At 39.6% G+C, this 27,162-nt stretch overlaps 2 protein-coding genes across 3 annotated transcripts in view; both read right to left on the bottom strand.

Annotated features, from left to right (window-relative positions):
- Nucleotides 1-19,081, bottom strand: part of LOC130911953 (gastrula zinc finger protein XlCGF17.1-like) — a 42,743-nt gene extending 23,662 nt beyond the window's left edge. Inside the window, exons 1-2 of one of the 2 annotated variants that reach the window (XM_057829663.1) lie at nt 18,804-19,081; nt 731-7,844 (exon numbers count right to left, since the gene is read on the bottom strand). In XM_057829663.1, coding sequence (XP_057685646.1) covers nt 6,718-7,844; nt 18,804-18,831 — 1,155 coding nt within the window. In that variant the 5' untranslated portion in view covers nt 18,832-19,081 and the 3' untranslated portion in view covers nt 731-6,717. Of the gene's footprint in view, nt 1-730; nt 7,845-18,803 lie in introns of those variants that run through there. The other variant, XM_057829655.1, reaches the window with a different exon arrangement.
- Nucleotides 1-27,162, bottom strand: part of LOC130911875 (gastrula zinc finger protein XlCGF57.1-like) — a 262,137-nt gene that overhangs the window by 104,793 nt on the left and 130,182 nt on the right. The gene's annotated exons all lie outside the window — the stretch shown is intronic.

Here is a 27,162-nt window from a genome sequence, read left to right as displayed (position 1 = left end):
TTGGAATTTTATGTTGGACCGAACATGTATTAGCCAGACGCTAATCAGGATGCAAACAATGTGCCTAGACTACCTGACATGGAATGGAGACAAGACCCATCGAGATTACAAGATTGGTAAGATATAGGCCGTTATTATTTTCATGATTTGAAGATGCAGGCATTTGCACATAATTTTATGTTTTTGTCTATCTGATGACATTGTTTAAAAAAATAATAATCAGACTGCATGTTCATTTTGGCAGATCCTGCAGCTCTCGTGCATATAAAATAATATTATAAAAACGTTGGGGGGAAAGAAGGAGATGAGTCGTTGATGGCTTTCTCCACTTTATTGTGGCAACAATAAGAAAAAAAAATAATAGCGGACTGCCGCCACATTCGACCGCAAAGTTTTGCTTGTCGCTCATCTCCGCCTCGCCTCGTACTACCAGCTACTACTACTTCCTGGGGCTATCGGCAGGAAGTGGCGTCTAATGGCGTGAGGAAATGTAGTTTTTTCACACAAGCGAACAGATTACAAAGCACCACTTCAGTGTTGTCCCGAGACTACATTTCCCATGATTCACTGCGGGACTTGAGCTGTAAACGTTCACATTTGACAGCATTCTGCCGCGGTCCTCCTCGCCAGCTGTTAGCTCGCCATTCACGCTGGTTTGCATTTGATCGCTAGTCTGATACACTCCCGCGTTTTCGGTGAGGTCTTTTGTGTTTATTCGTTTTTGGATCGTTTTTGTTCACCACTGTAAATAAGAGCACTGAAGCAAGAAGGGGTACGTCGCCATTTCTGTTCAACCCGTTTTCTCCTGTTTTTTTAGCGTAAGAAGCTAGGTTTGTGGCTGTCTTTTCTTCGTTCTTTTTCATCATCAGGGTTTAGTTAGCAGTTGGGGTACAAGTGTAGATTCCTTTTGTTTTGGCCTGGGCTTACCCTGAAGCCGCACTTCATCTAAATTTTGTACATATTGCCTTGAAAGGTGGAAAAGCGCTAGATAAGTCTAACACCATTTACCAGATTCATTGCGAGTTTGTTGTGTAAATTTTGTGCCACTTGTGAAATTGTGTGGCTCGTTTTATGTTACGCCCTTCGCGAGCCGTCCTTGGGACGTAACACTAGCGAACACAACAACAACTATGCCACGACTATTGCCACGAGTTGGCTTTCGGCTAACGTCGCCAGCTTCTACTGTACATTCCACAACAGTTGGCAGCTCTGCTTTGACAAAGTCATCAGTCATCTATCCAAAAATCACACTTACTTTTTGGCAAATCCTTGATCATAAGCAGACCGGTTAAAGAAGCAGGCATCTTCGACGTGTTTGCAGCAGAGAACACTACTCGATGATGGCGTGAAATTCATTCGCTTCGTGCGAACGAAAGATGTCCATTTACGTGCCCTGCTATCCTTTGGCCACTCATACAACTTTTCGTTTGAGTGAGAACAAAACATCGCCACACACCGCCGTGGCATCTTACCTAGAAGCAATGCAACAAACAATACTGTTCTATGGCGGACGTCCCTCGCACTTCCCGGTGTGACGTAATTTCCGAAGATTTGCCGAAGAAAAGCATTTTCGTTGTCAGGGGCGTTGCTATGAGTTAAACAAACAATCTGTGTTGCGTTAAAAAAAATAATGAAAATATGCTTATAATTGTTTAGCCATTGATATTATTCAAAAACATGGTTGGCCAACCTTAGTTCACATTTCCCCTTTAATTAGGTTCATATTGGTGAGAAATTAAGCCCTGATCCCCTTTCACCTAATCAGTTTGGTTTTATTAATGTCCTGTTCCCAGCAAAAAGTGAACATGCAGGTTATGCTGTTATAGCGTCTCCACCAATATTGAAACTAGGACTGTCAAACGATTACAATTTTTATTCGAGTTAATTACAGCTTAAAAATTAATTAATCGTAATTAATCGCAATTCAAACCATCTATAAAATATGCCATTTTTCTGTATTGTTAGAATGGAAAGATAAGACACAAGACGGATATATACATTCAATATACGGTACATAAGTAGTGTATTTATTTAGTATAACAATAAATCAAAAAGATGGCATTAACATTATTAACATTCTCTTAAAGCGATCCATGGATAGAATAACTTGTAGTTCTTAAAAGATAAATGTTAGTACAAGTTATTGAAATTTAATATTAAAACCCCTCTTAATGTTTTTGTTTTATTAAAATTTGGAAACATTTCCATCAAAAAATAAACTAGTAGCTCGCCATTGTTGATGTCAATAATTACAGCATGCTCCCTCATGGTACTAACCCATAAAATCAGTTGGACCCAAGCGCCAGCAGAGGGCGCCAAACACCAAAAAGCAAGTAACAAGCGGACATTACACCGTACTGTCATTTTAATCTGTTTGAGCGGGGCATGTGCGTTAATTGCGTCAAATATTTTAACGTGATTAATTTAAAAATTTAATTACTGCCCGTTAACGCGATATTTTTGACAGCCCAAATTGAAACCAAACCTACTTCCTCGTAATGGAGCCATTTCAAGGTGTACGGGGAAATTCTAATTGCCGTGTAAAGAGTTTTACTAGTTTCGGTGAGAAGGTGAATAGTTTTTTTTCTTGTTGTCGTTGTTCGTGAACTACTTTTCCACACAAACGCACATCAAGGTACAATTTAGCTTAGCAAGGAGAGGTATAAGATACATTTTACGAGTGTTCCAGAGCTCGCGAAACTTGGGGGAGAAAAAGCGCATTTATCAAGGGTTCGTCGGCCGCGATTGCACATATCCATCCGCTGTAACAGCCCTGCATTTTCTGCTATTGAATGCGTTGTTGACATGTTAGCGTGGCGACACACTGACCCGCCGCTCGGCACAAATTCATTGAAACTTGCCTTTCCGTCCAAGACGGCCGTCCACTGCTCCCTTTCGCCGAAAAGTCTAATACAAAATACAGTAATGCCCCGGATGGGGGGAAGAAGGACAGGAGTCTGTATTGTCTTAGCCACTTTATTGTGGCAACACTAATAAAGGAATAGCAAAATAACGGCGGGCTTCCGCGACATGCGACCGCTATCTCCTCCTCGCTTCTACGTCACAGCTCCCCGCCTGATCGTCACTTCTTATGGTGGCCCCATAGTTACAGACATTACAATACACAATGAATAGCTTGCCGCTGAACCCTTCACCTTAGGCTGCCATTAGTTTGAAATGGCCTTAAAAAAATTTTTTTTTAAAAAGTTTTTAAATTTTGCACGGCGTGGCGGCTATTATTTTGTTGTGGCGGTGCGCCACAATATCTAATATGTAGGGGAAACCCTGTACCGTTTCACAGTTTGTATATCCCTTCGTTGCTAGTTGCATCATTGGCTTGTTTTTTTTCTTCGTTTGTCTAACTCTCACCGCAGTTTCCCTCAGTTAAAAATTTTTTTTTTTTTTTTTTAATTATTCCCCATCTCCTGTCATGGACCCTTTTTGTGTCTCCCTTTTTGCGATCGCGTGTTTTTTTATGTGTTCAATAAACTCTTTTATGCAATCCCTGTTCTTGTTGTTTGCTTGCTGTCTGAAGTGAGCCACGGTTTTTACCATAATTTCCCGAATATAAGGCGCACCCGTGTATAACGCGCACCCCAAATTTACTTGTAAAATCTAGGGGAAATTATTGTACCCGTGTATAACGCGCACCCTAATTTTAGCACCAATAAATAGAAGAATACAAGAAAACAGAGCTCGTGTACAGATAGAGAAATGTCATTTTACTGACTGGTGAAACACAGCACATAGCATAGCACATTGGTAGTTTAAAAAATTAGCGTAAACTGACAATATGTACTGTAATAATATGATCTGATAACTTCAACTTACCAGAATCCAGGAGAAAACAAAACAGATGTGACTTTTCTTTTAAAAGCTGCTGTATAACTTGCTTGTTTCATCATGATGAATAAATGTTTCTTCCATGGATTGATACAGTAAAATGAAAGTGAGAACGTAAGTCGGAAATCCGAGAGAGCTCATCGCTGTATACACGACAGTAACAATAGGAACTATTGTTATTTGAGTTTGAGTTTCCCGACGGACAGATATAGTTGACGGACACAGGAAGTCTGTGTTGTGTTACGTTTGTTAAGGTCCGAGTTGCGGAGCTGCAATTAGTGACGGGATCTGTCGTTCACTTGAGTAAACGAATCCATTCCGGTTCGTTCAGTAAAAAGATTCGTTCAAACAAATCGTTCAACGAATCGTTCGCCCCCCTCATCTCCCTCCCCGCCCAAACGAATCGTTCGGTTACTGAACGGGAAGTGACGTTGCCGAACGAATCACCAAAGACCGCTTCGCAGTATAACTGAACGGGAAGTGATATTGCTTGGTCCCTCCCTCTCTTCCACATTGACCACTCGTCGTAGTTTCAGAAATGAGTGACAGGCGGTATCATTCTGCTTTCACAGACAGCCTCGTCTCCCTCCTGCTGCTGCAAAAGCGAGGGAGAACTTCCGCGTCGTCTGTCCTAGTTCTATGGGCTCAAAGTCATGGCTCGTGCTTGCATTTCGATTTAGGACACGGTTAAACATTTTCCTTTTGTGAGGGGAGTAGGGGGCGGGGGCGCACGGACTTTCTTTAGCAGGTTCTTGATCACATATACAATGCAACGCAGCATGCTTGCTGTCACGAAAATAAAAATACATCGAAAGTTTAATTTCTAAATATGGAACGACCAACACATCATATTTACATCTCGCTCTGTTGTATTTTTGTTTTTTAGTATCAAGATGATCGTGTTGAATTTTTGCACTGGTATTAATAAATAAAATAATCCGGTCAGCTCCCCTGTCGTCCCCGCATCTCAGATCGTCAAATGCTGACGAGAAATAATTGTTAGCTCTTTACGATGTCGCCTTTCTACTCTCATTGGTCTGTTAAGAAAAATGTAGACATATTGTGACATCTCCCGTGTCCTCGTGCGTTGTTTTTGGGCGCTTGAGTAGCACATGATGGACGGATTGACATAATTTGTCAAACCAACCAACACCCGACACGCTGACACGATAAAAAAAAAATAAAACACTCGGGAAAAAATTGACATGTATATATAGTTTCATTGCAAATCAGTATTATGGTGATCATACTAAATATGTTTTCTGTGCACGAGGTAAATATCGCTGCCATGAAGCCTCCATATAGTGACAGTTCTCTGCCCGCTTCACTGCCGTCACGCGACCGCAGCTCAGCTTTTGCTTGCCTCGTAGCTACCCGTGTTTTAAATTACTGTAAATTTGATAGTATGTCGTCATAGGCAGTCACGAGTTTGTTGAGAAAAGTACTACTCTAAACCATGCTCGCTAGATTTGTGTGGTGTTTTTGTCTGTTTGAGCAGCATTTGATAGGCTCCACGTTAACAAATATGTGACAAAGTCATTTCCTTTCATTTTCTGATTCGTTCACCGCATAGCCATTACTGGAAAATCAAGTTAGCAGCAAGCTAGGTCAGGAACCGGAGGACCGAGTCACTGAACAGGAAGTGACAAAACTCAGTCTTGCCCCCCTGCCTGCACGCTGGCTGCTTATTGGCCACACGTGGACGTGAGTGACAGACGCCCTGATTCTGTTTCCGCTCCCTCCCCTGCCCGCGATGAGGCTGGCGTCTGATTGGTCGTGTGCGATGTCAGAAGACGCTGCCGCTTGCTCAACGCCCTCCCACGCAGCGAACAAGCACCACCTTCATAGAACGAATCAGTGCAGATGGCGATTAGTTCGGTCTCGTTCACCAAAACAATTCGTTCAAAAAGAACGAATCGTTCGCGACCGATACAACACTAGCTGCAATAAACGTTGACTCAAATGAGTTCAAGAAACTAAATTCTGTGCTTTATGGAGAGTGAAAAAAGCAGAATTTAACACAGACGAAATCATTCGACCGATCAGAGTGAAGTATTACCGGAACAAAATGGTGACGTCACGTACCGTAATGGTCGGCAACGGATCGCCGCATACGTATCTTCAACACAACATGGCCGTGTCAATTAAAAACAAAACGGTTTTTAAATATATATAATATATATATATTTCTGTCTCCATCCCTGTATCCATGTATAATGTGCACCATAATTTTACAGGTTGATTTTTTTTTTTTGGGGGGGGGGCGTTATATTCGGGAAATTACGGTAATTCTCTCATCAAGCCAGCCACACTTTCTTTTCAGTCGAATTTCCCTTTCAGGTTTTACCGCACAGACAGACAACACATGTGGGTTGTGATTGCTTAATAAGGGGAACATCATGACTAACGTCACGCGGAAGTATAGTCCTGTGGTCTATGCGATCGTCTGTCGCACGGGTAACGCGGTTTGAATCCTGGGGACTTTCATTGAATTGCTTTTGCTGCTGGTTTTGTGAAATATTGACAATGCTGTCAACACTTTTCCGCTCTGGTTCAAATTGGAAGGGCAGAACCGACGACATGTTTTTGGACCCAACGAGTGACACTTTGGAAGTAGAGCAGCGTCGCCCAGTGACTCACTGCCTAGAGTGCATGACATCGTCAACAACAATGGCGACCTACAAAACTCATTTTTCAAATTCTATAAAAACGAAAACATTAGGAGGGATGGGTTTGAATATCAAATTATTATAACTCATGCTAACACTTATTTTTTTTTAAATATTTTATTTAAAAAAAATTTTTTTAAAGGTTTTTACAGCACACGGTGCTAGTGATAGGTATGTCCTTGGTGTGTGTTTCCTGCACAATTGTTTAATTCTCGTTTCCGGGTGAACCTTTTACCTGGTGTGTTTGCATGTGTCTTGCCAACGCTGGCTTCGAAGAAATTCTTCTGTCACAAACAGAGCAGACAAAAGACTTCTCTCCAATGTGTGTCCTCGTGTGTGCATTTAAATGTCCCTTCTGGGTGAATATTTTCCCACAAAATGTGCAGACAAAAGGCTTTTCCCCTGTGTGTGTCCTCGTGTGTCTTGTTAAGTTTTCCTTCGAACAAAATGTTTTATTACAAAGAGAGCAGACGAAAGGCTTTTCTCCAGTGTGTGTCCTCGTGTGTTTTGTCAACTCTTGCTTGGAACAAAATCTTTTATCGCAAACAGAGCAGACAAAAGGCTTTTCTCCCGTGTGCGTCATCGTGTGTCTTGTCAACTCTGGCTTCGAACAAAATCTTTTACCACAAAATGCGCAGACAAAAGGCTTCTCTCCAGTGTGTGTCCTCGTGTGTTGTGTTAACGAATGCTTCCTAGAAAATCTTTTATCGCAGAGAGAGCAGACGAAAGGCTTCTCTCCGGTGTGTAATCTTTTGTGTACATTCAAACTTCCTTTATGAGTGAATCTTTCACCACAAAATGCGCAGACAAAAGGCTTTCTTCTAGTGTGTGTATGCGTGTGTAGTATTAAATATTCCTTGGCAGTGAATGTTTTATCACAATGTGAGCAGGAAAAAGGTTTCTCACCCAGGCATTCTTTTTTGTCACTTTTCAGTGATGAATTGTTTAAGGATTTCCAAGCGTTTTGCTCAAAGTCAACATCCTCCTTATCGGTGTTATAGTCAGAAGAGTGTGATGTTACATCGTCGCTGTCCGAGAATGGCGCTAAGAGGTCGTCCGGTTGCGATCGTCCCTCACCTTCTGTTCTTAGGTGTTGAAAAAAGCTACTTCTCGCTAGTTTTGTTGCTCTGCTCTCTTTGCTTGGACCTTCATCTTCTTCACTTTTTACACCGACAGTCAGTGGAAACTTGGAGATTTCCTCTTCCTGTTTTTCTTCTTTAATGCTGGGGGTCTCTGGCTCCGCCTCCTGTTTGATGTTCGTCATATCCGACTTCTTCAGTTTAACATGGGGGGTATCGTGCTTCCCCGGGTGAAGATCTTCCACTGTGACATCTGTGGGACAAAGGATAAAAATGGAAAAATCACACTCTTGGGACAGAACAGCTGATATTTTTTTTTCTTTAATTTCTCCAGTAGGAATTTGATTATTTTTGGTGTATGTTTTGGCCTGATATTATGATAAGATGGGTTGTAGTTGACTAATTAGTAATGGGATGAAATGTTATCTCACACTTTGTGGGTTCTGGGCTGTGAAAGTGTACTGTTACATTTATTTATGTAAATATGCACAAGGGCTGTCAAACGATTAAAATTTTTAATCGAGTTAATCACAGTTATATATATACAGTGCCCTTCATAATTATTGGATTTACAATAATTATGTGTTTTTTAGCTTCTAATATTTTTTTTTCTAAATAATATGGGACCTTAATGAAAAAAAAAGAAAAATCCAACCTTCAATACAAGTGCATTTATTCAGTGGGGAAAAAAATCCCACATAAAGAAATAATTATTTGACATCAAATAATGTGTGTCACAATTATTAGCACCTGGTGTTAATACTTTGTACAACCCCCCTTTGCCAACAAAACAGCACCTAATCTTCTATAATGTTTCACAAGATGGGAAAGGACAGAGAGAGGGATCTTCAGCCATTCCTCTTTGCAGAATCTCTCTAAATCATCCAGAGACCTGGGTCCTCTCCTCTATACTCTCCTCTTCAGCTCACCCCACAGGTTTTCAATGGGGTTGAGGTCTGGGGACTGAGATGGCCATGGGAGGAGCTTGATTTTGTATCTGGTGAACCATTTCTGTGTAGATTTGGCCATATGTTTAGGGTCATTGTCTTGCTGAAAGACCCAGTGACGACCCATCTTCAGCTTTCGGTCAGAGGGCAACAGATTTTGATTTAAAATGTCCTGGTATTTCAAAGCATTCATGATGCCATGCACCCTAACAAGGTTCCCAGGGCCTTTGGAAGCGAAACAGCCCCACAGCATCACTGACCCACCCCCATACTTCAGAGTGGGTATGAGGTGCTTTTCAGCATGCGCATCTTTCGTGGCACGCCAGACCCACTTAGAGTGTTTGTTGCCAAAAAGCTCAATCTTGGTCTCATCTGACCAAAGCACACGGTCCCAGTTGAAGCCCCAATACCGCTTGGCGAACTCCAGACGTTTGCGTTCATGATTGTGAGTGAGGAAAGGTTTTCTCCGTGCATGCCTCCCAAACAGCTTCTTGGCGTGTAGACAGCACCTCATACCCACTGTGAGGTATGGGGGTGGGTCAGTGATGCTGTATAATACAGTATATTTATAGTGGCGGCATAGAGTTGGGAGGGAGGCGGAACATTTACGTCTTCCTGTGGGGGGCATAACAGTAAATAATTGAGAAGCACTGCCCTACGTACTAATACCACTTTTTTCTCGTAGTACTACATTACTACAACAATAATAGTCCTTCTGTCAACGGACCCATTTCAAGGAGTGGGGGGGAAGTTCTAATGGCTGTGAAAAGAGTTTTACTAGTTTCGATGAGATGGTGTATAGTTTTTTTTTTTTTTTGTGTTAGTCAACTACATTTCCACACAAACGCACATCGAGGTAGCATTAACTTAGCAAGGAGAGGCATGAGAGTCATTTTTCAAGTGTCCCAAAGCTCGCAAAACTTGAAAAAAGCGCATTCATCAAAGTTTCGTCAGCCGTGATTGCGTATATCCGTCCACCGAGATAGCCTGATATCACAGATATAATAAGAACCCCTGCCCCTCGTTGTTGAAGTTAACGCGGCGACACTCTGACCCTGCTTCTCGCCGCAAATTAATTCACACTTGGCCATCCGTCCAAATCACACTTACTTTTTGGCAAATCCTTGATCATAAGCAGACCGGTTAAGGAAGCAGGCATCTTCGAAGTGTTTGTAGCAGAGAACACTTCTCGATGATGGCGTGAAATTCATCCGCTTCGTGCAAACGAAATAGATCCATTTAAATCGATTATTAGATGCGTCGCGATTCAACACGTGACAATTCGATTATGATTCATAAAGGTTAAAAAAAAACGATTTTCCCTCATAACTTTATGACAGCCGCTCGTAGCGGAATGAAAGTCAAGAGACGTCTGCCCACCGGACACCTTTAACGGACGCACGCACAACATTATGATGGATGCTGCAGGTTACTGAGCGAGAGATTTACTCCTTTTCAAAAGACTGGAAAATAAATTTGTGTATGAGACAGGCAGGGACGCGGCGGTCACGCTTCTGTGCGCAGGTTATTTTTTAGAGCGAGAGGGGAAGAGAGATAGTTCGTTGCTCCTTGTCTTTCAGTTTTCCAGCAGTAGGTTCAAGTTGTGTTAATTGGAAAAAGTCCCTAGTGTTTTTCTAAGTCCCGTGTCCGTCTATCAGAGGTAAGTACATAAACCCTCTTGTAGTGTTTAGCCTTTATTGTTGTTGTTTTGGAGATATTACTAGTTAGCGCCGAGCGCTATGCTAATTTGCAACATAACTTACTCCAGATACAGAACATTTAAAACCAGGATTATTACAGGGGTAATACTACAAACATGTGAAATAGTACAGAAATGTGTGAAAATTTTCGCACTATAGGGCGCCCCTCACTATAAGCCGCCACCCAATAAATTTGACACGATAACAGCATTTGTTCATGGATAAGCCGCACTTGACTATAAGCCACAGCTGTTCTCACTGTATTATGGGATATTTACACCAAAAGATATTAACCGATAACACTTTATTTGACAGCGGCATCATACGACTGTCATAAGACCAAATGAACCACCATGAAGCTTTGAACCAATTGGCTGCAAAACTTTAGCCATCACTGCCCCCAAGGGGGAGACAGTCAACCTCTGCTGCCACCTGCTGTCAACACTGTTATTGTCCAACATGCCTCCTAGCATGCATTGCAGCGATACAGACGTAAATAACAATCAAAATTCTTGTTCTGTGCTAATTATTTCTTCAGTTACTGTTCCAGTTGTTTCATTAATTTCTAGTTAGGTATATGGTAACAGTTTATTTGACAGTGGTGCCATAAGACTGTCATCAGACAATCATAATTATGACATGACTCATGAACATTAATGAATGCTTATAACAGATGTCACTAAGTGTTATCCAGCAAATGATCTCACTTTTGAATGGATGTAAAAGATCCGAGCTGGACATAAATGAAGTTAGTGACATAATTTGCTGGGTGACACTTAATGACATCTGTCATAAGCATTCAGTAATGCCCCTGATAGTGCCATGTCATAATTATGACTGTTTTATGACGCCGCTGTCAAATAAGGTTTTACCTATTAACAAAAATAAATCAACAAACAAGCCGCACTGGACTATAAGCCTCAGGTTTTTAAATGAAGGGAAAAACTAGCGGCTTCTAGTCCGAAAATTACGGTATATTGGTAATGGTCTTACTTCTAAAGACACTTTGTTTACAGAAAATGTGGAATTCATTCCATCAGTGTAAATTTTATCGTGTTGTTGAGAGAAATAAGTACTGCCTTTGAAACAGCTAATGTTTTTGCACCTTCTTGTGAAAAAGAATATCTGAAAATAAGCCGAGTGTTGTATGGGCATGTTGAGAAATAAGTACTGCCTTTCAAATGGTTAATGTTTTTGCACTTTCTTGTATAAAAAAATAAAAATAAATAAAACTAGGAGTTTAAGGGCATCTTTTTGTTGTATGGGCATGTTTCCATCGTTCCTGTCGAATCATTAGGATATTTAAATAAATAATGGACATAAATTTGCTTGGCTACTTTATTAATTAGTAATGTACGATGCATCGCTAATCGTGATCATCCTGATAACCGTGTTCATCGTCAATACCGTGATCAGCGTTTATTAATCAAATCGTAGCACCCTGACTCTTAAAACGAATCATATTGCGGGGTGCCTAAGATGGCACACCCCTAGTGAAACCTTCTCTTAAAAGGAAACCACGGACAACTTGTAGTTCTTAAAAGTGTAAAAAAAAAAAAAAAAATTAAACTAAATATTAGTCATCATTTAATGAAAGCTAAAAATGACTGACATTTTTAATAATAAATGTAATTAATTACCTTCTTTTTATGGCTGGGATGAAACAAAAGTGGTTGCGCGACGTCTGTAAACGGGGGTATCCATGGTAAAACGGACAAATTAAAAATAGTTCTGGAGCTTAATGCACTATGATCTGCAATGGCAGCATATAGACTTTTTTTTTTATCAAACACAACAGTTCTTTTGGCTTAAAATACAGCAGTTTATTTTAGAGAGGGGGGCAAGAGCAGAAAGTGCTTTTTCAGTCTTGTCTGTGTTTTCCGCCAAGTACATATTTATATATATGGCGGAAAACACAAAGGTGGCTTGAAGTTCCGCTCTTAGACCCCCGATTTGGCCAAATTTCAAAATTGGCCTTTTTGTATGTGTGATACAGCATTAGAAAGCTTAAAATCTCAATTTTCTGGGGGAACAAACATTTTGAAAAGGAGGGCATTTAAAAAAATAATTTAAAAAATTTAGACAAAATATTAGACATCAATTAATGATTATAAGCTACAAATGACAGACATTTGGAATAATAAATATAATTACTGCGTTTTTTATGGCTGGGTTGAAACAAAAGCGGTTGCGCGATGTCTGTAAACGGGGGTTTTCAGGGTAAAAGGGAAAAATTCAAAATAGTTTGAAGATTAGTGCGCCATGAATCCGCTATGGCAGCATATAGACATATTGTTCAATCAAACACAACAGTTCTTTTGGCTTAAAATACAGCAGTTTGTTTTAAAGAGGCGTGCAAAGAGCAGAAACTGCTTTTTCAGTCTTGTCTGTGTTTTCCGCCATATACAGTGCCTTGCAAAAGTATTCGGCCCCCTTGAATCTTGCAACCTTTCGCCACATTGAAGGCTTCAAACATAAAGATATGAAATTTATTTTTTTGTCAAGAATCAACAACAAGTGGGACACAATCGTGAAGTGGAACAACATTTATTGGATAATTTAAACTTTTTTAACAAATAAAAAACTGAAAAGTGGGGTGTGCAATATTATTCGGCCCCTTTACTTTCAGTGCAGCAAACTCACTCCAGAAGTTCATTGAGGATCTCTGAATGATCCAATGTTGTCCTAAATGACCGATGATGATAAATAGAATCCGCCTGTGTGTGTTTAAAGTGCAGAGAGCATTATGAAAACCAAGGAACACACCAGGCAGGTCCGAGATACTGTTGTGGAGAAGTTTAAAGCCGGAGTTGGATACAAAAAGATTTCCCAAGCTTTAAACATCTCAAGGAGCACTGTGCAAGCCATCATATTGAAATGGAAGGAGCATCAGACCACTGCAAATCTACCAAGTCCTTCCAAACTTTCTTCTCAAACAAGGAGAAAACTGATCAGAGATGCAGCCAAGAGGCCCATGATCACTCTGGATGAACTGCAGAGATCTACAGCTGAGGTGGGAGAGTCTGTCCATAGGACAACAATCAGTCGTACACTGCACAAATCTGGCCTTTATGGAAGAGTGGCAAGAAGAAAGCCATTCCTCAAAGATATCCATAAAAAGTCTCGTTTAAAGTTTGCCACAAGCCACCTGGGAGGCACACCAAACATGTGGAAGAAGGTGCTCTGGTCAGATGAAACCAAAATTGAACTTTTTGGCCACAATGCAACACAGCTCATCACCCTGAACACACCATCCCCACTGTCAAACATGGTGGTGGCAGCATCATGGTTTGGGCCTGCTTTTCTTCAGCAGGGATAGGGAAGATGGTTAAAATTGACGGGAAGATGGATGCAGCCAAATACAGGAACATTCTGGAAGAAAACCTGTTGGTATGTGCACAAGACCTGAGACTGGGACGGAGATTTATCTTCCAACAGGACAATGATCCAAAACATAAAGCCAAATCTACAATGTAATGGTTAAAAAAAAAAACGTATCCAGGTGTTAGAATGGCCAAGTCAAAGTCCAGACCTGAATCCAATCGAGAATCTGTGGAAAGAGCTGAAGACTGCTGTTCACAAACACTCTCCATCCAACCTCACTGAGCTCGAGCTGTTTTGCAAGGAAAAATGGGCAAGAATGTCAGTCTCTCGATGTGCAAAACTGATAGAAACATACACCAAGCGACTTGCAGCTGTAATTGGAGCAAAAGGTGGCGCTACAAAGTATTAACGCAAGGGGGCCGAATAATATTGCACGCCCCACTTTTCAGTTTTTTATTTGTTAAAAAAGTTGAAATTATCCAATAAATTTTGTTCCACTTCACGATTGTGTCCCACTTGTTGTTGATTCTTGACAAAAAATTAAAATTTTATATCTTTATGTTTGAAGCCTGAAATGTGGCGAAAGGTTGCAAGGTTCAAGGGGGCCGAATACTTTTGCAAGGCACTGTATATATAAATTAGGGGTGCAACGGTTCAGTTAGCCCACGGTTCGGTTTGAACCTCGGTTTTGGGATCACGGTTTCGGTTCGGTTTCGGTTTGCTTTTGCATTTAAAAAAAAAAAAATTTATAAACTGCCTTTATTTTGCTTTTAATAAAATGAAACACTTAAAATGGAAACATTTTCGACTGTTAAAATGCCTCTTAGCTCTTTGTCTAGTGTAGTGACTGACTACTGAAATACACACACAGTAGTAAAACAGTTACTTGGCAAAGTAACTGGTGTTACCTTTATTGTTTTTTTCTTTTCATTTTTTCAAAAAAACAAACAAACAAACAAAAACATATTACCTTTGCTATGTTTGGATATCATTTAATGTTGTGAATCAACCGTTAAAGTTGATAAAATTGCTCCCGTTTTTGCATTAGTTCCCTTCTGTCTACTTTCGACATGTGAAAATTTTAAAACTGTTTCATCCTTTAAAGATAGACTCAAGTCAAGATTTTGCTGATTTAGGAGTATTTTAGATAAAAAGTTACTGAGGTTCGCTTGGAAGGGTCGCTACAAAAGAGCCTTTCTGAGAAGTTTACTGCTCCAAAATGGCAGCTGTTTACTAACGCTACGGAGTGTGTCATTTCGCATGTAGTAGATTGTAGGCAGTCAGCTACAGTCAGTAAATATTGGAGCCACCTAGCCAAGCATTGCGTTTCCTACAGCGTCACAACAAACACTCTTCCCTCTCCGTGTCTCTGACTTTTCTCTAACGCACATTGTCTCGTTGCCGTCGTGACCGTCACAGTTAGGTAGTAGCACTGTGTAGCACGGGACGTCCAACTATCAGTCGTCAGGGCGAAACTTTGTGCTTTAGCAAAATCATCTTCGATGGCTTTGCGTGCCATTTCATAAATGTCGGGGATTACGTTGTTGGAGAAATAGAGTATGTCCGCGAGGGAACAATTTAACGCGGGTCAAGCGTCGCAAATAAATTAACGAAGCCCACCGTGTGTTTTCACTGGTGTCATTTTCAGGGTTGTCCTGCTCTGAGAAAGTGATATCTGTGGGTGATGCCGGCTGAGCTGCCGAAATCATGTTATAAGTGTTGCCATTAGCATGGGGAACAAGCGCTGAGCAATGCTTGCAATTTTTTTTCTTCAATATTTTCTCTCCCTCTGCATTGTAGTCCACGGGGAAATCGAAATGTTTCCACACCGCAGATTTGAAAGAAGCCGGTGCTTCCTCAAAATTTGGTCTCTCCACTCCTCCGCTCGCCATAGCTTTTTGTTTTCTTTCTTGTTTCACTTTCACTTAGCTCGTGAGAGGGCGTTTCTCGGCTTCTATTACACAGGTGCTTGACAGCGATCGGACATTTACTTGCGGGGCGGGAATTTCTCCACAGCTGTGGAGAATATCTGCCGTCATCCCTCGGGAGAAAATGGCGTCGGTTTGGGCAAGTGCAGTAGCAATCCGCCGTGATTCGGTAGGCCGGTACGATCGGGAAGTGACAGACAACTTCCACAAGCGTTTGGAATAAATTAATTGCAAAAGCAAAAAGACGCGGCTCATAAAGACCATACAGGGCAAACCGTACGGTTCGGCTTTGAACTGCAAACCGTCACACTGCTAATATATATATAAATACAGTCACTCATTCACTTTTATTAATTATTAGACGGCAGTAGAGGTGTGCAAAATTTCCGATTCTTAGATTATTCGTGATTCGGCCGTGGAAGATTCGAGAACGATTCACAAACATCCAAATTCCGATTATTGAAATATGCCAAGTAAACCGGAAGTACACAACACTCAGCGCGCCGCGCGGTCTTCGGGACGGAACGGAGCGAGACTAGCTAAACATCATGCTTCCCATTACCCGGCCCCTCGGGTAATGCCAATGCTCAACTAACGGCTCTAGCTCAACTCATGCACCGAGATAAAAAAAACTAGGGCTGTCAAATGATTAAAATTTTTAATCGAGTTAATTACAGCTTAAAAATTAATTAATCGTAATTAATCGCAATTCTAACCATTTATAAAATATGCCATATTTTTCTGTAAATTATAAATACATTCTCTAAAATAAATTGTTGGAATGGAAAGATAAGACACAAGATGGATATATACATTCAACATACGGTACATAAGGACTGTAGTGGGCATTTCTCTCTACTGTCATTTAAATCTGTCTATGCTGTCCTCACTCCGAAGCGTCTACTTTTTCCAAAGCTAGACAGCTAGTGAACGACGCCATAATAATCAGACTTCTTTTTTTTTTCATCTGATTTATTAATAAAATGGCCTCAAACCATTGTCCTCTTTAGACCGTCGTAAAACTACAAAAAAAAAAGTACACAAGCATTGCATTAGCAACAGCGTTAGCTTCGCACGCTATACAGGTTCACAAAACATAAACAAAAAGCGTCTCATACAAAAAATATAACATGTCGCTTACTAACATAATATGTGCATAATTTACAACAACCATACTTACGGACAAATCTTATCCAAGGATCATATAAGCACAACATTACAACGTAGGCGTCAGCCCGTGACGTCCTGCAGCCATATTGAACTGGCAAGACAACAATAAACCATGTCGCAAAGCGACCACAATAGTTCGCTGTTAGATTGCACAAAAAGGCTTGCTGTAAAACTTACCAAAAGGCAGAATACTGTCTGAGTGGGACATGTGCGTTAATTGCGTTAAATATTTTAACGTGATTAATTTAAAAAATTAATTACCGCGCGTTAACGTGATAATTTTGACAGCCCTAAAAAAAACACAACAACATACCTGACTGCTGCCGAAAAGCTGCTCCAAAGTACATCCATATAATGTTACGGTGGATATCATTTATATAGGACTAGATGCAATATAGATTTGGTAGTGTTAGCAGCACCTCTACAAAAAGCTAGATGCTGTCGTTATAAACGGCCGCCATCTTAAAGCAGTACACTTCCCTGCAAGGCTGTTGTAGCGAACCTTCCAAGCAAACCTAATTAACTTTTTATCTAAAATACTCCTTAATCGGTAAAATATTGACTTGAATCTATCTTTAAAATAGTTTTAAAACTTTCACATGTCGAAAGTAGACAAAAGGGAAATTATGGAATAACGGGAGCAATTTTAACAAATTTAACGGTTGATTCACAACATTAAATTAATTGAATGTAGTTTAAAGCTGCTGATACAGAATGGGAACTGGAGTTTTTTATTTAATGTTATTTTTGTATATTTGTTTACTGCTATATGTTAACTTGATACTGAAAGAGTAGTGTGGTTTAGCCTGAGAGTATTTTTGAACAATTTTGGAACTAATGTACAAAACATAAAAAAAAAAAAAAAAAAAAAAGGAGGGGGGGTGCATCAATAATCGTTTTATAATCTAATCGGAGCCTCTGAATCGTAATCGTAATCGAATCGTTAGGTGCCCAAAGATTCCCAGCTCTAGACGGCATACTTGGGGACAAGACCAGCGTTCTCCCACTATTTGCGTTGAACAACGCAGCACTTCACGATGATGGCGACGAGTGGTGGACAAATAATGGTAATGCAGGTCAGTAATGTCTGTTTGTTAGCTAGGCAAACTGCCATATACTGGCTAATATAAGGGCATAGTAACATTGGTTCAGTACCTTGTAGAAACTTTCTGGCATGTTTGTCGCCGTTGACACAATTTTATGACGTCAAACTCTACACACACTGGATGACACCTTCGTTGCCACAGCGACCCCTTCAGAAGGGTCAATAACTTAGCCCACTCTGAACAGACTAAATTCCGTTTTGGACACTTTCCAAAAAAAAAAAAAAAAAAAAAAAAAAAAAAGTGTGAACTGCCAGCTGTAAAAAATGGATTTGAGGATGAAATGGATTGGAATCAGATATGCCTACAGTCTGAACGCAGCCTAAGAACCCTTTAGCTGAAGATACAGGAAATACACTTTCTTACTAATCCCTATCTTTCATCAACTCTTTCACTACCATTAATGATAGATAGAATTGTCAACTCATCGGCTGCCATTGAAGTGGGAGGGATGGCAGTGAATAAACGAAACTGCCACCTGCCCAGTTCAAATGGATTGGACGTCTACTAGTGACGAACTCATTGAAATTCACAGCAAAAGGATGAAAATAGCTCTTTTTTTCTGTAGAATATCCTGAAATGATTTCCTGACCAATGTATTGACAATTGTAGTATTGCCATATCATGAAATCACCATTGTTGTGAGCTTTGTATGGCAAGTCAGATATGGGGAATTTGGCCCTACAGGCATAATCACGGCCACGTCAAGGCAAGTCTAATATTGCATAAAAAGTAACACAACTGATGTATAGATGTTACCCTCATTTTCTTTTGTTTTTCAGTTGCTCGTATTATATAATCAAAAATTATCACTCAAATGCTAACCGAGTGACACCCCGCCCCATTAAAACAAAATTTATAGCTCGGAAGTGGCATTCTGCTAAAGCAATCGAAATGCGTTCACGTGTCTTGGCTAGCGAGCTAAGCTAAACAAAACGAAGTTACGTTAGCCCGGTCGGTTTCAATATAAAGCCAAACGACTTCCACTAAACTTTAAGGTGGAACGTGTTAGTCCACTAAATTCTTACTTTGGTACTTACCCAATGAGAATACTTTGAAGGAGCTCATTTGGTTCGGAGAAGGGAACGCAAGAGAACGGCAAGTCCCGGATAGGTCAAGAGAGAGCGCTTCCGGGGCAGTGGTCCATCGGTTCTGAGCACGTTTTGAAGTTTAAGTTTCAAGTTGCCATCACTGCTTCTATCTATGGCATAATCAAGAGATTTTTTTAATCGTTTAATACAACTTGTACATATCAATATCTGCCGTCGTCCCTCGGGAGAAAATGGCGGCGGTTTGCGCAAGCGCAGTAGCAATCTGTCGTGATTCGGTAGGCCGTTACGATCGGGAAGTGACAGACAACTCCCAAATCTCCCATCGAGTCATACAGTATTTTGTTTATTGTAGAAAATTCTCTCTTTATCGCTTGGTAAAGCGCCCCATCTAGTGGTCGTTTTATTCCTGATTAAAAAACGGTAGGAGAATAATACAAACAAGAAGTTGAATGTTATTCATTGTGATCCATTCCAGCTCAACTCTCACGACTTTTATAGATTTTTTTTTAAAAAAAGAACTCCACTTTGCCAATTGTCCCGAAGTTACATTTTTGATACAGAATGTGTGTTTATCTTATGAAAGGCAAATGTGTTTCCATATGCAGACAGGTTTTTGTTATTTGCAGCAGTATTATTGATTGTATATCTTTTTTTGTTGTTTTAGTTTCACAAAAGGGAGACACTGTAAAGCATCTCTATAATCATCTGGACTGTGAAGCAGGGCCAGCGCTAGCTATTTTGCTGCCCTAGGCATAAATGCTTTGTGGTGCCCCCCAATCCACCAATACAAGACAAAACATTCAGGGATTATACGGTGAAATATTGTTTTGAACCATGGTACAAACATTTTCTAAATTAATTATGGTATTATGCAGGCCCATATTTAAAACATACATGAAAACTTTAATTTTATACCTTTATAGACATGGACTGATAGGGAACTATATAAACATTCTGGACATAATGTGGAAACTGAATATGAAAGGGGAAATCTACATAGCTTTAAGATTGTTTTTTTTCTTCTAATTAGTTTCACCAGTAGATGTCGCTCTTGGCCTCTGAACCTCTCGAAAATGACTACGGCTTCTTACTAATGGAAAAATTTCGGTATCAACATAGTCGTTGCATAAAACAACTACCGGTATGTCTCGTAACATTCCATTTAATTTTCATTGTGCAATGAATTTGCAAGTCACATCATTTCCACCACAGCGTTTTGGAGTGGTTTTTTTTGGTTGTGCATACTAATAAACCGATCATAAACCGATTTCTGGAGTTACCAGATTATTCAAGTGGTCATGTAAACAGCATGGTCTGCTATCCTTTATCTGATAAACACCGCTATTTTACATATCTGAGCATGTGAACAAATGGAAAAACGGATGTCGCTAGAGAGGCCTTAGGGACGCCAAACTGATTCGCTTTCAGCCTATGGGCCTACTCTGCAGTTAGCGAGCTTGTGTAACGCAATCGCCACACTCGCATTTGAAGAGGTTCAGTGGGACAACTTCAAGCAAGCATGGGTTTTTGGTAAACATGGAGGAAGGCCTATGCTGAGACCAAGAGTTTTACGTCATGTACTTGGAAAGAAATCAAACTATTGACTTAACATATAAACCAGTTTTTTCCTGATTATCACATCACTGAAGTGCATGTAAATGCGTCAAATCTCATTATTGTCATTACCTGGTTATTCCCAGTTATCAGATTATTGTAAATGGTGGTAAATGGTGTTATCTTATATAGCGCTTTTCCACCTTTCAAAGCGCTTTACACTACATCGCCATCTACCTACTTGTAGTCATGTAAACAAAGCTGATAATAAATAAACAATTATTTTAAAAAAATAAAATAACATTCTTACCTGCAAGTGATGCGCGGGCATCATCCCGCTGCTTTTTCCTCTTCCTTACTTCTGCCAAATTTGCAACTGAAGCATAATAGAGCAAACCACTAGGGAATTGGGGGGCACCAAAGGTAGACTGACGAGAGGGCCGCACAGGAGATTCTTTTTTTGTGTAAATAATGAGCCTATGTTACTTATATTTGTATTACTTGCATTTATCAGGCTTTACAAAGTTTTATTTTAAATACTATATATTGTTGTTATTATTACAATTACTATTTTTTAGGATTTTTTTACAAACTTGATTTTTTTTTTGTGCCCCTTCAGGCAGAGTTGGTGTCCTACGCGCAGTGCGTGTTATGCGTATGGGGTGCGCCATGTCTGCTGTGAAGTCTCTACACAGCAAAAAGCCTGGTGTTGAATTGATTCTCACAGAGTCAATTTCAACTCCTTTTCAGACTTTATATAGGTCCACACTTTCTAGAGTCAAATTAACACTTTGGAAATAGTTCAATATCAACACCACACCAAGAGTTCCTTCTTTAACTCTTTACCAGAGTTGACGTTATTAGGCAAATAACACTGCTCTGGGTTAAATGTTTACTCCTTACCAGAGTTAAAATAAATAACACTGTGCTCCGAGTTAAATATTTTACTCTTTCACAGAGTTGAATACCTAATCATTTTACTCCTTACCAGAGTTAAATAATTAAATGTTTTTTTTTTACTCCTTCTGAGAGTTGAATAATTAAAAGGTTTTACTCTTTACCACAGTTAAAAATAGGGATTAGACAAATGACAGTTTCACATATAAAACATTTATTAAAACAAATAAAATATTGAAATAAATAAAACATTTCGTTTGGCCATGTTCTCCCCAGTCCAGTCAGTCTTTCATTACAGCAGTATAAAATCAACTACAATATATAGATGTTCATCTGAGGCACTGTATGAGCTCTGAACATCGAACGGTGTGCAACATTTCAGCTCAGACATTTTATTTATACACCTTTCCTCACTTGTGGATACTCTGAAAGCATGACGATGCTCATCAAACATCTCTGTAAACATCATGTTTGACAAAAAATTTGCGTAGAAGGCACAGCACACTCAGGAAAAAGTTTTAATAAAATGCGACGCAGCACCGTGTTGGTCTGTTGGCTCATCAAATTCAAAATGAAGTGCAGGTGTGTGAGTCGCGGGAGGAGCTTATTTACATCTATCCTGAGTTGAGTTAACACTGATGTCACACCATTTAAATCAGAGGGTGTTAAAAATTACACTTTGGGAGTCGAAATCAACTCCAGGGCGGAGTGATTTGAATCAACAATTAAAAACAACTCCAGACACCTAACCATTACACCAGAAAGTGTTAGAATTGAGTGGTATTAACTCGGGACTAAGTTGGATAACATTGACATGATCAACTCTTTCAAATAACTCCAACACTGAACCCAATTTAAATACAATGGTGTTAAAATGACACATTGGGAGTTGAAATCAACTCTGAAATGTTTAACCCTGGAATTTCAACTCTTTAATTTTTGCTGTGTATGTTTAGCTGCTTGGATAGCGGAAGCGAGGCCATCTACAGGTCATGCACCTCATTGTCCCCCGATCTTATTGTGACCGTCAGTGGCAGAACAAATGTGAACAGGGCTCGGGTGCGACAAACTTAAACGTGGACTGTCCAAGACGGGCTGGATATTTTTTTACACTTAAACACTCCAGGAGTTGGACGAAATAATGGAAACATCTTTAAAAAATCAACAAAACTAAATCAACCCTCTAAAACAGGGGTCCGCAAACTTTTTCCTGTGAGGGCCACATAACTTTTCCCTTCTCTGATGAGGTGCCGGGGTCAGTTTGTAACAGAAAAGGTGTGACGATTGCAGGAGTGCCAAAATGTAAAGATTTATTGTTTTTCAGAAAGCCCCAATCGAATAACCCTCTCTGGATTCTTCACGGAACAAAAGTAAATAAAATAATAATATAATATAATAATAAATAATAATAACAACACTATTAATTAGGGTTGTTCCGATCATGTTTTTTTGCTCCCGATCCGATCCCAATCGTTTTAGTTTGAGTATCTGCCGATCCCGATATTTCCCGATCCGATTGCTTTTTTTCCTTCTCCCGATTCAATTCCAATCATTGCCGATAATTTTTAATTTTTTCATATAAATTTTGGCAATACATTAAGAAAAAAAAAATGAATAAAACTCAATTCAATTGCTCCAAGTATCTTTTTTTATTGTCCAACATGACATTGTTCCACTGCTTTGGATCAAAACAAAGCTTATCAGCACTGTGCCATAAAATATGTAAACAATAAACATGTTAAAAAAAACAGTTTTGTTCGGTGCCACACTTTGTGAGTGCGACAATAAATGGCAGGGGAGGATGTTTGTTGTTATTATGGACCAATCTTTAAACCAAAACTAAAGACTCTGGATGAGTGTATGGCATTTTGTCTGTAACGTTAATTACAATAAGAAAACGATTTAATTAAAAAGTATATATATATTTAAAAAAAGGCATGTCCGATATTTTTTTGCCGATTCCGATACTTTGAAAATGACGTGATCGGACATCCCTACTATTAATCAAATAGATAATAACCAAATAACCCTCTCTGGGTTCTTCACAGAAAAAAGCCAGCAAATAAATAACACTATGGGATAAAATAAATAAATAAAAACTAGTTTTTTTCCCAATTTTTTTTTTTTTTGTTCAGGGGGCCGGACCAAATGTGGAAGTGGGCCGTATCTGACCCGCGGCCCGTAGTTTGGGACCACTGGTCTAATAGCTGAGCCGATTTTGTCTGAATTTGCATGCTTTTGATATTGCCTTGTATATCTTTTTTTTTTTGTTTTTTTCATCGTTCACATTGGCCTGGTTGGATCCTTTTTTTCTAGGCACCATAACCTTCATGTTCAAACTGTTGCTTTCCTCACTGACCAATTCTAATCAACATTTTGGACCCAAAAAGACAAGGAAAAAAAAACCCCTAAATTTGTAGTATTTATGTCCAATTGACAACCAATCATGCTCAATGAAACATTTTAGAGCTTAATAATATTTGTTCAACTTGTTAGGATAAACATTCAAAAGAAAAAAATGAGACTGAATAGTTTTATATTTGATAATTCAACAGAAACAGTAGGTATGTTCAGAGGCGTTTTGGCCTTTGTGCATACTATGGTCAAAACAGTTTATATACAGGAGACAAACAGTGTAAAATATATATGGCGGAAAACAGACAAGACTGAAAAAGCTGTTTCTGCTTTGCACTCTCTTTAAAATAAACTGCTGTATTTTAAGCCAAAAGAACTGTTGTGTTTGATAGAACAATATGTCTATATGCTGCCATAGCAGATTCATGGGGCATTAAGCCCCCAAACTGGTTTTAATTTCTCCGTTTTACCCTGGAAACTCTTTATTTTTTCCCTTCAGGCATGACAAATCCAGCAAGCATACAGCATTTATATGTGTTTACAATTAATTCAACCCGAAGAGAAAAGGGCAGACTGGAGAAGTCAGAGCTTATTTAAACCCACCCCCAGTATACCTTAGGACGCAGAAAATATCGAATAACAATTTTTGACATTCAGATTGTGTAGTGATTACAAGGTTCTTTTTTTTTTTTTTCTGCATCACGACCCTTGTTATATTACTATGTTTCACCCATAAAATCCCCCCAAATCCGGCTGTGGTCATTCACATCTGTGTGTTGACACTTGGTGATACATAATACACGGAAATTTTGGATCAAAACAAGGTAAGTACGCGATAATATCTCGTTTCAATGGTGGCGTCTTTAATTCTGCTCTGTCATGCTCTCACTTCCAGTTAAGGTTTTGTTGTTTAAAAAAATAAAATAAAATAAATGCCCTCCTGTTCAAAAATTTTCTTCCCCCAGAAAATTGAGATTTTAACCTCTCCAATGATGTATCATACGTGCATATCGGACAGTGCCAAAAGTCTCTCCATTTTTAGACAACTTCTCTGACTGCCAATTGATGAACATCCAGACATTTAAAAGATGTTTTCGTATCCTTTCCCAGCTTTATACAAATCAACAATCCATGATCGCAGGTCTTCAGACAGTTGTTTTGACTGAGCCATGATGCACATCAGACAATTCTTCTCATCCAGACATTTCTTACCAGGTGTTTTTTTAATAGTGTTTTTTTTATAGTGATTGGGCACACACCTTAAAATGTTTGGTAAAAATTGGTTTCAATTGCTCTTTAAGTCTCCTTAGGCAGAGGGTTCACTTTCTTATCCCCCCCCCCATCATTGTTAACATACTGTCCTCATTAAAATATGAAAATACATGTTTGGGAGGTTTTAGTTAAAGCAGACACTGTTTTTTTCATCTTTGTGATTTTGACAAAGATCAGATCACATTTGATGATGATTTTATGCAGAAATATAAGAAATTCCAATAGGTTCAGATACTTTTTCGTACCACTGTAGGGTTTTGACCCTTGCCGTCATATTTTCGGGATCAAAGCACCTTTCTGGCCCTGAATCTTATACCGGAACAGCGTTCCGGACCGTTTCAGCCCACTTTCATCCCTAGTAATCAAGCAATGTGTGTGATTTTCCATATTTGCCATTTAAAATTCATCAACTTCAGCTGGTTCTGACACTTTCAAGAATGTAAAACTTTTGGAAAAGTTCCTGACATAATCATTTGATGATAGGAATGAAAGGATGTGCAACTAGGCATGTTTGAACTGTTTTTCAGTAGTTTTTTTTTTTTTTTTTTTTAAAGTTTATAAGTACTGTTACGTCCCAATTTAAGGCTCGCTTCAAACGCAACATAAACGAGCCAGTGACTTGCTTACAAGGGGACAATTTATTTTACAAAGACAAATCACATTGAATACAAAAGTACAAAATCGGAAGAACCTTGCCTTACAGATAAGCCCAGGCCAAAATAACAAACAAACCACATCTACACTTAAAGTGTACCTTAGACAGAAAGACATGTAGTTCTTAAAAGATAAATGTTAGTCCGAGTTACAATAATTTGATATCAAAACCCCTGTTAATGTTTTCGTTTTAATAAAATTCGTATAATTAAAAAAAAAAAAAGCTCGCCATTGTTGCTGACGTCGCACGGCAGTGACGTCACAGGGCCATGCTGCCGTACTTTACAGTCACTCTTTAATAATGTAGGGTAGTGATTTAAATACACCACAAGGTGCCATTGGCGAGATTTAAATTAATAAGAGCGCAAGACAATTAGTGTGTTTTGTCCCTCGACTGACGCCGTAGTAGTCAGTCACAACAAACAGGACTTCTGATAATGGTTCCCAGCATCATAGTTTGTATATTGTGACTAAATATTGCCATACCAAAATCTACGAGCCGTCAAAATCTGTGACGAAGGACGGCGGTGTTGCCAACAGCAAGGCCGACAGCACCGACGACGTGAAATCGAAGAAGACCACTTACGCTAACAGCGTAAACTGCCAACATTGCCTCTCATTCGTCTGTTTTTGCCTTGTTTTTGACCATTGTTGACGAATAAATTGCAAACCTGTTTTCGGTGAGCCTTCTTTAAACCGTTCAAAATGGAGTCAGTACAAAGGGTTAACACCGGAGTGGACGCGTGGGATTTGGCCCGCCCTGACGACTTCCTGGAGCGGCGCCAGCGGAACACTATCTGGTTCTGCCGCCGCTGTTCCGGCGGCTTGGCCGGGGGGCCCAATTTCTTCATTATGCAGCTAACGAGTAAAAATGTGGAAGTAGGGAAACGCTGCCCAGTGACATTACCACCCAGACTGCATTGCTTCGTCAACAACAACGGCGACCTACTAAAACTAATTTTTCAAATTTTATAAAAACGAAAACATTTGGAGGGGTTTGAATACCAACTCAGAATTCATATTGTCCGGCGACCCCAATTGTACAGTGTGCAGTGTAAAGGGTTAAGAGCAGTGTTGGGCACATTACTTTAAAAACATAATTAGTTGTAGTTACTCACTACTTCTTCCAAAAAGTAACTGAGTTAGTAACTGAATTACTCTATAGTAAAAGTAACTAGTTACCAGGGAAAGTAACTATTTCCATTACTTTAAAAAGTTGTTGTATGTCAAAGAATTTGAAATTTTCTGAGCAGTATTCGAGTCAGTTGAATAGAGAAGGACAGGTAGTTGTGTTATAAAACCTTGTAATTTTTATTGCACCTCACCAGCAACAGATTTATCCTAAACTTGAAGTGCAACAAAAATAAACAGTAAACAATATAATGAGATAACAATCAGCAGTCTTCTTCTCGAGTCACTACGTATTATCAAATGATTCCAGTCCATTGTTGGATGCATTGTCTGGCACTCTGGGTTAGGTCAGCTAGGTCCTCTTGGGTGCAAGATGTCGGGAGGAGTGGGCAGACAAGGAGATGTTGCATGGTCTGATCCTCTCCACACATACAAGAGATGTCACCATTCTGATCAAACCCCCACTTTGTCAGGTTTGTTTTGC

This window comes from Corythoichthys intestinalis, chromosome 1, assembly GCF_030265065.1.
Source record: "Corythoichthys intestinalis isolate RoL2023-P3 chromosome 1, ASM3026506v1, whole genome shotgun sequence".
In the NCBI taxonomy this organism is placed as follows: Eukaryota; Metazoa; Chordata; class Actinopteri; order Syngnathiformes; family Syngnathidae; genus Corythoichthys; species Corythoichthys intestinalis.
Note: the sequence above shows the minus strand (reverse complement) of the source record. Positions and strands in the feature narration are given on the sequence as shown.